The 14289-nt window shown below is 35.1% G+C and overlaps 1 protein-coding gene across 1 annotated transcript in view; it reads left to right on the top strand.

Moving 5' to 3' along the window:
- The window catches only part of LOC134260473 (regulator of nonsense transcripts 2-like), a 42785-nt gene extending 39307 nt beyond the window's left edge, over positions 1 to 3478 (top strand). The window contains 6 exon segments of the mRNA XM_062743020.1: positions 424 to 505; positions 697 to 797; positions 1154 to 1216; positions 1716 to 1794; positions 2292 to 2403; positions 2580 to 3478. Of these exon segments, the coding sequence (XP_062599004.1) occupies positions 424 to 505; positions 697 to 797; positions 1154 to 1216; positions 1716 to 1794; positions 2292 to 2403; positions 2580 to 2589 (447 nt within the window). The 3' untranslated portion in view covers positions 2590 to 3478.
- Positions 3479 to 14289: the final 10811 nt, after the last annotated feature.

Below are 14289 nucleotides of genomic sequence, written 5' to 3'. Positions count from 1 at the left end.
CATATCTTCCACAATTATGAATTTCAAGGCCCCAGGGTCAGGGGTACCATAAAGGGGGGGGGGGGGGTTGTACTTATATACTGAAAATGAATAAATGGTTTGAAATCTGCTCCTTGGTATTAATCAAATATTAAGGCCTAAGGGTCAGGGGTTCATGTATGGTAGGGGCACTACTGATTATTGCTGAATATTACTGATTAGTTGAAATGCATTTTGTGTTCCCTTACCCTGCGTATGGGTATTAAGTAAACAAAATAAGCAACTGCTAAGTTTATTGTTATGATGATCAATGGTGCCTCTTTCAAAATTGTGAATGCCATCGCATCTGGCTTAAAACATGAATCAAATTCAATCACTGGAAAGTTGTTGCATAATGCTCAGGTGACCTATAAGGCCCATGGGCCTCTTGTTTTCGTTTTCTAGGCACGTACGAATGAGTCTCTGAAAGTCCCTCAGCTGGACATCGCCGTCCCAATGAACCTGAAAGACAAGAACAAGAAAATAGGTAGGACGAGAGTGAAAAAATAACTACAAAGTCAAAATAGAAAGTGGCAGGGCTGAGGAAGTGTTGATCAATATGTTATTTTCTTGTTCCTTCAACTGGTTTAGTGAATTACATATTGAAGCAGTGTTAATGAAATTTAAAATACTGAACATATAGATTACATGACTGTAGACTAGATTTCTGTTTTTCAGTAAATGTGAATTTGTATCCAATGCAAGAGGAGGAAGTGCCAAAAGAAGAAGACAGGTCAATAGAATTCGTGTTGATGACGCGGCGAGGGAACAAACAACAGGTACTACATGTGGCTATAGCAGGGTGACATTTCTCTATCATGCCGAAATATAAGGTAGATTTTTGAAAATTAAATTTTGGTTCAGAACTCTGCTCAAACATCAGTATTTCTCTGTACATAAAATGTAATACAATTTCATTTCGTGACCAACTCCAACTGTTTTCACTGAAAGCTGGGACTTGTATTTTCAAGATTCTTTCACATGGGAAAGGAACATCTAAGGTTACTGTGGGCATAAAGTTCTAATGCTAACAGTTTGTAATGATTTTAATTTTGTTTAAAATGTAAAGTGTTTATTGTAAATATACAATAGATATACTGTAAATTGTATTTTCATGCCTTTTTTCTTTTCTTAGTTCACTAATCTGAATGTTCCAATTTCTGAAGAGTTTGCCACAAAGTACAGAGAAAGAGAACAGGTCATTTTTTACTCTCAAATTAAAAAAAAATTGTTTCTTTCATAATAATTCTAGAATCATCTGTTAAGGAAAAGAAGTATATTATGCAGGTATTGTTGGTTACTGACAAGCAGAATTTTTACATTTTAAAAGTGAATAAGCCTTTTATGAAGAGATTATGGATGTGTTGATCAAATTAAATGACATTTTACAAATTGAGGATGAATGTTGTATTGACTGGACTAATGTTGTATTGACTGGATGAATGTTGTATTGACTGGATGAATGTTGTGTTGACTGGACTAATGTTGTATTGACTGGACTAATGTTGTATTGACTGGATGAATGTTGTATTGACTGGATGAATGTTGTGTTGACTGGACTAATGTTGTATTGACTGGACTAATGTTGTATTGACTGGACTAATGTTGTATTGACTGGATGAATGTTGTATTGACTGGATGAATGTTGTGTTGACTGGACTAATGTTGTATTGACTGGATGAACGTTGTATTGACAGGCGGAGAAAGCAGAGAAGGAGAAGATGAAGCAGGTCGTGTTAGGGATCCACGAGAGACAGGAGGAGGAGGATTACCAAGGTAACTGTATAGTGTATGTCAGGTGTCAATCATTATATGTCACATGTTACTTGTATATGTCACATGTTAAGTATTATCGTAGACATACTTTTTTCCATGGAGTCATACATCTGCGGAATCTCAATTTCTGTTTAATCCACAGAGAGAAAATTACGCAAATTTTCTAGACTGTCACTATATGCCATACATTTAAATTAAATACGCTTGGACAAATTTCCGCGGAAAATTTGTGACCGTGTACATAGCCTAAATTAATACTACGTGGAAAAAAGTACTTCTACAGTATTTGTCACATGTTACTTATTACTGTTACAGTATAAAATATGTCATGTGAACGTGTATTCAGGATCTATTTTCAGTTTCTAGACTGAAACAGCAGAATTTCAATAAAATAGAACATAGAAATTCTCAAAATAGTAAAATTTATTTCAAATTATTTTGATTTAGAGTGGTTGTTAAGAGAGTGTGTTATTGAGTGACTGTTTCTTTTGTTACAGAGATGATAGCGTCCCTGAATCGCGTAATGCCGGTCAACACCAACCGAGAGAGAAGAGTGAGGTACCAGCACCCCAAGGGGGCCCCGGATGCTGATCTCATCTTCGGATCCAAGTAAGGGGAGCTATCGACTCGACTGAAGAACAGCATGCATTCAGTCTAGTGAATATCACATTCAGCATCCTTAATTAGTAAAACATAGTCTGTAAATAGTGATTTTTATGTGAATCAGTTAATAATGGGGAAAAAAGTGAAAAAAATATTAATTTATATTTATAATTTAATTCTAGGAAGAGATGATAAAACTGAAAGTGAAAGAGAACCCTTTCCCAAAACAGGGTCACGACCTCCCACTGGCATCGCGTCCAAAGTCCAACACGGGGCGAAAATCAGGGGACTTAACTCTGGCATTGATCTGTTGAAAACAATTACTGTACAATACAATGATTGATTATTATCGGGTGTGGAACTTACAGGGAGAGATAAATTATTATTTATTTGTTGTGGTGGGAATGTGTAGATTCACAATGTCTGACAAGTCTATTATAGATTGCTTTACTCATTATCATTATGTATACATATACACTGCTGCCTCTGCTGGTCTGAACTAGCTGCAGTTTCCTGTGACCAATCTTAATAACTTATTCATCCCTCATGAGTATTTCACTGTAAAAGCAACAAAAAAATCATTCAGAATATCAAGCTCAGGTTGACTTAATTTTACCAGGCATATTGAAAACATTTCATCTAAGAATTCAAAGGTTTGTTTGAAATATTTTTTCTAAATTTGGATACCAAATCTTCCACTGTTTTTAGATTTGTCTCAAATAAAATATGTATTTAAGAAGGAATTCTGATTATTATTTATGAGCATTACAAACCTAAATTTTCCTCCGAGGAATTTTGATGATTATTGTTGTAGTGCTGTTAGATCTGGTGACAGATTGCAGGTTGTATTTGCTTTTGTTGTTAGTTTTGTGTTTGTGTAAGGTACTAGTTATTGTTTTGTTTGTATCTCATTACATACAATGTATCCTTAAGTTTTGATTCTCGTTGGATAAGTAAAAAAAAAATGTTTGTTGGTAAGTGAGGAAAAGTACAAACTTCAGAAAACTCCTGGAATGTTCTTTACCAATTGATGAAAAAAATAAAAGAGATTATAAAGATACAAATTTTATTCTTGTTCATGGATATTTTAAAATTGTAATTTTTCAGACATTTTTGTGTATTCAACATTGCTACAGGATTTTATTTTTATTCTCCCCACTCACTTTCGAAGAAGGCAGGGCATCTTGCTTTGATGCTGTCTATCTTTCTGTTTCCTTTCATTTTCTTTGCAGAGGTTGCACGCACTGAAATGAAATTGCCATTCAAATTGGGCATAAATGATTTATCATAAGAATATCTAGAACAAGTTTTGGCTATGATAAAGCCATTTTGGACGGAGTGAATCTGAGTTATGCCCCTTGGACTTAGAAAAAAATCCAATTATTTTCAATTTTGAAAAATCCAATTACATGTATTTGCAAGTGTAATTCATTTTCTTCACAAAGGCTGGACATACTGAAATGAAATTTTGGTATATTTTTACAGATTTATCATAAGAATATCCAGGTCAAGTTCTGTTTTGGGTACAGTCGATCCATTTTGGACAGAGTTATGCCCCTTGGACATAGAACTCCAATTATTTGCAGTTTCCATTCATCTTGAATTAATCGTATGTAGAAGACCACAATAGGGAATTCCATGTTTCACATTGAAATGTATAAGAAAAATCTTTTTTTTTCAAGAATCACTGGGCCAGAAAAGCTGAAACTTTTGTGGAAGCATCCTTGATTCTAAATTGATAAAATGATGACCCCCGGTTTAAGGGCAGGGCCACAATAGGGACACCATGTTTTACATTAAAATGCCCGGTATAAAGGGAAAAGTCTTTTCAATAACAACTGGGCCAGTATAGCTGAAATTTATATGGAAGCTTCCATGGGTAATGTAGATTTTGAGTTGTAAAAATCATGACCCCTGTGGGTACGTTGGAGTTACAATATGTATTACTAGGGGTTGGGGGATCTGGTAAAGAACAGCATGGCAAAAGTTACTCAGGTGAACGATGTCGTCCATGGTCCTCTTATTGAATATTTGTGACACTTTCTACTGCAGTTTGGATTCCTATTTGTTCAGATCATACCCACAGGGAGAAGTTGGCGCCAGAGTAGGAGATCAAAATCCTACATGGCATTGGAAAATAAAAGAAAAATCTCAAGTGCAGTGTAGATTATATTGGTCAAATTACATACATGTATATAAAATGCTAGTTGCACAGTTTAAGAGTTGTTTGAATACACAACGGTCGGACTGAGACAGCCCGTCCTTAGCCGTGAAAGCGAAACAGTCTTATTCTCACTGTACTATCAATGTCCAAAATGCCTGTAACAGGGTTGATACACTACTAGGAATATGATAGGGTGTTAACCATGTTCGTTATGAGAGAGAGTATGTTCCAAGTGTCAAAAGTCGAAGTACAATCACTGATTATTACAATATTTTACCCGTTATGATTTACCTGTATCTAGGCTCCAATAAATTAAACGATATTACCGTGATGGTCTTAACAACGTAAAAATAAAAAGAGGTAGGGTCTCCAAGGGCCAGAATCGGCCCTATCTCACGCAGATATAAATTATCAATTTAAAATATAAATTATAATTTATATCTGAGTTTACAGTAAAAAGAGAAATATAGAAATCTGTTATATTTTCATCCTTCAGTACTAATGTTTCTGGACAAGCCAGTGCATATGGGATCCCCGGATTTACAAATAACCTGACGTCATATTCCAGGTGAAGGTCAACATATAACGGTACGAGTGACGTAATGATGTCACCCAGAGGATCTATTGTACCTGTCCAGACGAGTCAGGAATTGGTTGACAGACAGTACACTCGTCACATGCTGTACCTTCATTTAATTCAGCACGAAATATTATCATATTTTTAAAAAGGAAATTATAAAGTACGCAAGGGAGGTAATCTCTTTTTAAGCACAGGAAGGTATACTTAATGATTTTTGCTAAGATGTGTATACAGTCAGAATTAGTGATCATGAATTCAAATTCATGTTAAAGTTTTAGAATAATGCTTGCTTTTTAATGCAAACTGTTTTTAAACTTTAAAAAATAATAAAGTATTTTTCTATTGTAAGTTTGAAAATAAATATTGCAGAATAAAAGCATAATCCGGTTAACTTATCAGTTAACTTAATTACAGTCGTTTGGCCAGTTCCGGATTTTGGCCATTTCCGAATAATTAGTGATTCAAGGACTGGTAATTAATAAATTCAACGGTGTAAAAATAAATTGATTTCTATGGTAAGAAGGCCTATTTATGATTGTTTGAATAATATGAAGTTTTGATTTTTTGCACTCGGTTTGTTTGCGTAATCATACTTGAAACAGTCGACATACGTTTACAACGCAACAAATCTGAATCACCGCGACGCGTAAGTCTGCAGAAAAACCTCTTTAGATACATTAATTTTTCACATAGAATCACGTTCCAGGTATCAAAAGTAAGTTTGATATGTACTCTAACATATACTAAAAACTAGTCAAAAATAAATATTTAGAACACTGTAAGATATTGAAATATTTTCGTGCTCTTATTTTACCAGTTCCGAATACCCATTATAAACATTATTTTAAATTCACTCTTCGTTGTTTTTTGTTTTCTTCATTGTAAACGTGACTTATTATACCCCCGCTTGAAAAACAGGAAGAAGGGGTATATAGTAATGGGATGTTTGTCCATCCATCGGTCTCTACGTCTGCCCATCCGTCTGTCTGTACGTCCACCCGTCTGATACACTCTGGGGTATCCATTTCCTATCTGCAATCCCTCTTCTACCACTGAATGAAGTTTTATGAGGCTTCACAGAATTTAATGAGTCTTTCACAGAACCTTTGTTTAACAGTACCAAAGTGCACCTATTTTATTTTTGGATCAGGCACATAATTCGGGCTCCCTGAGAAAAACATAGATAAACTGCCATTCTTTGTAATATTGAAAGGTATATATACATCTCTTATCCGCAATTCCTCCTATTCCACTGAATAAGATTTAATGATTCTTTCACAGATTATTTGTTATATTGTGACATCGTTACCTTTTATTTTACTTTTTGATCTGACACTTATTTCGGGTCTCCCAGAGCAAAACATGGACTTTATCATAAATAATCATAAACGAGGTGTGGGGTATCATTAAAATGAGCCCGGTACCCACAGTACCTCTAGTTTCTCCTCAACGTTTGGAAATACAAATAATTTATTGGTACTTTTCTTAGACATGTCAATGGATAACGTCTGGGACGTATATTGTTTAATTTAGGGTTGTATTGAATCAGAATCTCTAGCCTATTCGGAACTCGTCGGCTTGTTCGTAACTGGTAAAATGGACACCTATGGTAACTTGCGAAATAAATTTTTTGGAGGGAAGGCTGAACTTTTGTGAAACAATATTTAATTCCACAAGTCAACGAACTACCTTGACAAAACACTTAAATTTTGAAATTATGCCTAGTATATTTATAGCACCGCCGAATCGGTTTCTTATTCGGAACTGGCCAAACAACGGTATCTCTTGATTTATTCTTTTGCTTTTATTTAGAAATAAAGATTACATAAAGATGTATGTATAGTTTTATCTTTAAAAAATGATCAAGGTACCATGCAACTCCATTGCAGGCACCCCACTGCAAGCCAGTACTATTTGTGATGAAACCAGATGCCAATATTTTCATTGCTGCGGTCATGCTCCTCTCTCTTTTAGCTTCTGTCCTGAGAATTGGTCAGTCAGATGCTGTCTCAGCCAATCAGATTGCTCTTGCTTCACTTACGGCAGGAGGAGCTCTATTAGCCAATCAGAGTACGAGAATAACCAAAATGTGCTTAAAAAATGTGTTTGATTAAATTGATAAGTCACAGATGTATTGTTCATATACATGTACATTGTAAATTATTAATATTATTACAGATATAATTTCTCTTTAATTAATTCAAAACTTTGATGTTTATATTTATAGAATTTATATATAACGTAACTTTATAATGAGGTTTCCTTCATTCCTTCAATCCTGTGCATGTAGTGCAACGTTTTAAGGGGGTCGGGACAACCTGAAAATTAATATATAAAAATAAGATACAGGTTAAAGCCATATATGGCGTAACTGATCAAAAAATATAATTTTAAATAATACAGAATTTAGTAAAGAAATATAGTTAATACATTTAAATTAAAACTTTTCATACAATTCTGAACACGGAGAACACCTCGTTTTAACTAATACTACAATTTTATCTTCTCTGTAATGTGTTATTTAAATCTTTTGTATTTTCTTCCGAGTCGGAGAAAATTCCGAGAATCTAAATTAAATTGTGATATCTTTATAAGGCAATTGACTTAGATTTTGTAATTTACGGAAAAGTTCTATCTTTATATTAAGTAATGATACAAATAATAAGTTCTTATAATTTTCGTCTAATAATTTTCATTGTACATACGCCATATATGGCTTTAAATGAAATTCCAGAACTAAAAAAAAATATTTTGTGAAGGTAGAAGAAGCTGAAACAGTTTCAGGGAATCCATGCTTATTACTGTAAAGTATCAAGGAACAATGAAATATTCAAAGGGATGAAAAAGTTTAGCTTGCTACAGATTAGCTGCAGATCTGTAGCTCTCTGGTTGAAAAAATTCGGATAGACAAACCAGAGAATTTTTCAGCCAGAGAGCTACAGATCTGCAGCTTGCTACAAATTAAATCTCTTTTGTGTTTTTTTTTTAAGATGGACTGCTTGACTGGACTCCAGAAAACCTCACCATTCTGACCGCGGCTATACTTCTTTTACTGTTTCGGAGGCAGGGAGGTATGTAAATGTATGTACAGACGATAGTAAACCTCAGATCCCCGCTAGATCCTTGCAATTGTATTGTTCTATACCACCTACGAACATCATTTTATACATTTATACTAAATCAATGTTTTTTTTTTCCTTCTCTAAGCCCCGGGTAAGTGTACAGCCCCCGGCTACACACAAAGTTCTGTCCTAGGCTGTTACAAGGTGTACGCCCAGCAGACGACTAACACCCAGGCCCGCGCAACCTGCGCCGCTGACGGCGGGCGCCTCCTTCTGGTAAACAATCAGGCGGAAAATGACGCATTAATTCCATTAATAAGTATGTGTTCTTCTTTTTTCAATTGCCAAAATTCATTTAATTAATTTTATAAGTTACTTTCTTTAATTAAAGGTACTGTGAGCAATGAGCTCACTAAATGATACCCCCCGCCTCTAATATGATTATAATGGCAAAATCCATGTTTTGCTGTGACCGGGAAACCCAAAATATGTGCGTCAGATCAAAATGTAAAATAGGAGGTGCACAAAAGCAATATGTAATAAAGATTCTGTGAAAGTTTCGTCAAATTTCATTCAGTGGAGTTGAGGATAAGAGATGGATACCCCAAAGCGTAACAGACAGATGGTTGGACAGACGGACGGACGGACAAACTGAGTACTATATACCCTCCCAATTTTCAAGCGGGTGGGTATAAAAAGAACTACGCACGCTAACTCGAGATTTCCGCCTACACATAGGCGTACCGACAAATTGTTACAATGTACATGTTGATGTTATGGTTAATGATGTGTATAAACATACTTGAGCTAGATTCCTTATTTTAATTATATAATTTCATTAATTCTAAGTAATTTCAAATTTATTGAGGAATTTACTAATGTACTTGACTAGTTAAATCAGAACCATTACACGATACTTTGAGATTTTTTTTTACTTTGTACGGAATTTCAATTCATTTAAAGCTAAGATGTTTTATGGTCATCACATTAGACCTTTTATCTTTATACCCACCGCTTGAAAAGTGGGAGGGTATATAATCGGGATTTCCGTCCGTCCGTCCGTCTAGCTGTTACGCTTTATCTCTCATCAGCATGCAACTCCTCTTATACTACTGAGTGAAATTTTATGAAACTTTCACAGAATCTTTATTACATATTGCCATTGTGCACCTCCTATTTTACTTTTTTATTCGACACGTATTTTAGGTTTCCCATAGCAAAACATGGACATTGCCATTATATGTTTACCTATGAAGTCACATAGAAGCTTCTGAATAACATTTGATAGGACGAGTTATTCCTCTTTACACATTACCGTATTTTACAACATATAGGCCTAGCAACACATGGACATTATGGGAGGCGGGGGTATCATTTAGTGAGCTCATTGCTCACAGTACCTCTAGTTTATAATTAATTGGTGTTACCTTTTCTTTAGCTCAAGCAGGCGGGACTTATTTTTGGGTTCAAGGAAAGAAAGATCCAGGTGGCGCTGCTTATTACCTTGACGACGACGGAAACCAGATTCCATACAACAATCTCCCCCCGCCGGTTCTCCCCCCGCTGGAAACCAATGTACTGTACGCGTCAGGTCAATGGTCGGCTGTATCTCTCCCCGATTATAATGCCATGTTTGTTTGTGAAATTCTCTGATTGAATTGCAAAGCTCATTACTTTATGCCTATAAGTTTTTTTTGATGTTTTAAAAATAAATATTCGTACGAGTATTGACTTAAAAATAAGAAAAACTATACAACCGAGTAACCGAGTGCCAGTTTTAGTATTCGATACTTAGACTTTTGATCGAATATCCGCCGATTAATCGTCAAGTCATCCCCATGTGACTCACACTTAAATGACTTGTTTTCGCTCCCTATATACTGTGTATCAATAAAAATGTTCAATATACATGCATTATTTGTCTCCTTGGAACTAAAATAATTGCTTTAATTTTGGATAATCTTACGTATGATTCATTTAAAAAAGAAGATATGAAAGAAAAGTAAAGAAAACGTTTTTAAAATGTTCAACTTCTAAAACAAAGTGCTAATAGGAGACTTATTTTCGTTACCCCCCCCCCCCAAAAAAAAATCATAATTATATACTCAGTATGCATCGCGGATAACGAAGTGTGACATTTTGCTAAAAGTGTGTTTTACCATATATATTTGTTTTTTCCCTAAATATTAATATTGAATGAGGATATACACATAACGGAGGTTCCTGAATATTCACCAATCTAGCAATTGAAGCCCTACAGCTGAAGTCACACACGGCCGGGAAAAATGAAAGCTACAATTAAATCAGTAAGTTTTCATAAATTACCATAGATCTGCATTTTCAAGGGGGTGGGGGTGTTTTCTAGGAGGTCCAAGGTCATTTTTAGTCGATTTAATATATTATACATTTAATAACCTAAAAATATAGCTCAAAATAATGATGTCTTTATAGGTATATTTATTTTTTTAAAGTGCATTCGAAGTATTCACATAAAGTTTTAAAAATAAATATTGTGCACTTCGGATTTCTGTCAGACTTTGAAATTTGAAATCTTGATTTCATCCGTTTCATATATTTTAAGCTCACTTTAATTGTTAAATGAAGAGCCAAGTCCTTCTTACAAGGTAATCGAGATCATCAAGAAAAGACAAAATGGAGTCATAAAAAAAACCTTCTTTATGAAGAGTCACAGAGCCAACATCCTTGAGTAGTGTATAGATTCTAAATTGTTCACATCATGACCCCAGGGGTAGGGCAGGGCCACGATTAATATAGTGAATCCAAGTTTTACAATGAAATATATAGGAAAAATCTTTTAAAATTTTCTTAAGAACCACTGGGCCAGGAAAGTTGAAACTTACTGGAAGCATCCTGGATTAGTGTAAATTCTAAATTGTTCAAATCATGACCCCCGCCGGTGTGGGGTTAGGCCAAAAAAAGGTATTACAATTAAGTGGGAAAATCTGGTGAACAACATGACCAAGGTTACTCAGGTGAGTGTTGTGGCCGATGGGCTTCTTGTTAAACGTTTAGGTCCGAGTCGCGGCCCTAGTTTACTACTGCGAAAGCAAAGTCTTAGCTTTAGTTTAATTACTAGTAATTGTAACAGATACGAAGGACAAGATAGCCGGGGTAAGGGTCGAATCTTGCTCCTTATTTGATGTTAAAATCAGAATAATGTTAATATTGTGCTAGTTTATACTTAACAAGCTAATTCAGAGAATTCGTGTCCCCCGCTTAGGGAAAAAGTCGGCTCCCCCTGACTGAATTTGTAGAATTATTAAATGTATACATGTATACTGAAGGAAATAAAATACATGTATGTCAATATGCATATAAAGATTTGATTGCTTATTCTTTATTATGTGTATAGAAGATTTTTTTATATGGAATATTTATCACACTGTAATGATGATTTTATAACCTCATAAATTTTTCATTTCACATGCTGAATACTATCATTTAGTAAAAAAAAAGTATTTAAAAAAAAGAAAAAAAAGAAAGGTTCGACCGAGTTTCGATCGAGGGACCACTCACATTTGAAGCGAGAGACATAACCACTAGACCACGGACTCGCTTTACTCAGAGTGAAGTATATGCAGAACTGAAGTCACATACATGTATATATTCATGTTTTCATGTTCGGTATTCTCAAAATTTTACACAATCCATGGTGTTTGATTTATTTAGCCTTTATTAAACAGTTATAATAGATGTAATAAGAACATAAAGTCCGCCGAGAACCTGTTTTAAACGCAATAACTCTCCTCATGCCCCTCACTAAAAATAGCGACATGTAATACTATAAATACTAATAAAACAAACGGGGCGGGGCACTTTGAGAGGGGCGAGAGACGTCCTAGGGAGTTTTGGTATAAAATTACATTGCATAAGCTCAAAATCTTCTTGAAATATCGCCCGGAAATGATAGTGTTACACACAGACAGAATGTATAAATTTACGACCTTGAACTTTGACCTTTTGACCTCAAAATCAATAGGGTTCTTCTTTAGGCCACAGGGAGTTGTTATGTAAATTTTCATTGCGATAGCTCAAATGGTTCTAGAGATATCGTGTAGAAACGAAAGTGTTTTAACAGACAGAATTTGCTTATTTATGACCTTGACCTTTGACCTTTTGACCTCAAAATCAATAGGGGTCTTCTTTAGTCCATAGGGAGTTGCTATGCTAAATTTCATTGCAAAAGCTCAAAGGGTTCTCGAGATATCGTGTGGAAACGAAAGCGTTACAGACAGACAGAAAGACGGACGGACGGACGGACGGACGGACAGACGGACGGACGGACGGACGGACGGACAAACCCAAATTAATATCCCCCACTTTTCAAGCGGGGGACAAAAAGTTAAAATGGCGCCTTTTTTAAAACAAGCACAAATTTAGAATCAATGACTACACGGAAGCCAATAGAGGGTGCAGAAGTAGGATATATATATATTGTCTTGTATTTCCTCAATTCTTGGAATTCAGTCATCATATTTGAGATACTTTTCTCTTCAGAAAACGTAGAGCACAAGCTTGCTTATCTGAGATTTTTACACATAAACTGCATCTGATACGAGTGTGTAGAATATATAAATTTGGTAGATAGGCAAACTTTGCTCTATATGTTTAATGCTTTAAAATCCATGACAAGAAAGTGGGCGCTTTAGATGGCGATTCGGCAGGAATAGTGGCTCATAAAAAGAATTAAAAAATCCATAATTGATTTATACACTTTTTTCAAAACCTAGCCATTGACTTTGTTGTAGGTGAATGTAAAATGGGCAAACATTCAGTTTAATATGTTTGATTTTATTTGAATAAGCACCTGGATATAGCCGTATGAGTCTAATTAATGATGCAAAAATCGACTCTTTTAAAGCCTTTTTTCATTAATTTTGTTGTTTCTGGGTCTTCTCTCCGTGAATTTTAAACGCGTTATCAGTGTATTTCTAACCGTAATTTTTTTTTCCAATTGTTTAAAAATGGAGAGACGACCCAGAAATACATAATCTAAACTTTTTCCATTTATTTACTGATAGAAAATTGACAAAGTCCAATTATATAGGACTTTGAGTTTGAATAATGATTAAGATACTATCTACGTATAGTGTGCGGCGGTAGCTACATTGGTTTGTTGCTGGATTCAAGCCATATCGAAACAAACATTTTAGGTTCGAATACAGTGATTTTTTAAGGTCTTACGTTTTCACGGAGACCTTGTTTCTTATTATTATCAGGCGCGGATCCAGAAATTTTTCCCGGGGGGGGGGGGGGGTTCCAACCCTGTCAACCCAGAAATTTCCTGACAAGCAAAAAAAAAAACAAACAAACAAACAAACAAACAAAAGGTCGCCAAAAGTTCAAAATTCTATTTCGTGTGTTTCGGGGGGGGGGGGGGGGCAGACTTGACTTTTAATGCTTCAAATATTTAACTTTAAGGCCACTTAAATACCAGTTTACATTTACAAGGGGGGTCTGCGTTTTCTGAGGAGGGGGTTCCAAGTTAACTTTTTCCTTGCTTTTGTATATGAATTTAATAACCTGGAAATTCCGGGGGGGGGGGGGGCTGACCCCCCCCCCTTCTAGATCCGCGCATGATTATTATTCTTATTTTTTGACTTTCTAATTTTGTGCACGCGATTTCTCATTTATTTTATTTTTTACTTTTTGATTGAAATTTTCGAATTGATGGTAAACAAATACTCCTTCAATAAAGTTGCAAATTATTATTATATTATAAATTATTTTACATTAATTTTTTTTTCCAATGCGTTTATATTTTGTCATTTATAGTGCAAGCGTTCCAAAATAGAAATGAAGATACATATAAACTTGTAACTACAAAGTTACACCTAATGAAAAAAATATTCAATATATTCTAAATTTTAAAAGTGGAAAAAAGCTATTTACGTGGATGGAAAAATGCACCATATAGATGTTTTCGGGGGTCACCAATGGGAAAGCCCCCTCCAATACCCCTTCGGTCTTTTGGACTCATCCCCGTCCAATTTTGAACGTCTGGATCCGCCATTTCCTATTTTTGGTATGACACATGACTATTTTTTGTACGACTTGTCCAGTGA

This window comes from Saccostrea cucullata, unplaced genomic scaffold (genome assembly GCF_032062105.1).
Source record: "Saccostrea cucullata isolate Sc308-1 unplaced genomic scaffold, CSIRO_AGI_Scuc_v1 ctg1205, whole genome shotgun sequence".
Taxonomy (NCBI): Eukaryota; Metazoa; Mollusca; class Bivalvia; order Ostreida; family Ostreidae; genus Saccostrea; species Saccostrea cuccullata.
Note: the sequence above shows the minus strand (reverse complement) of the source record. Positions and strands in the feature narration are given on the sequence as shown.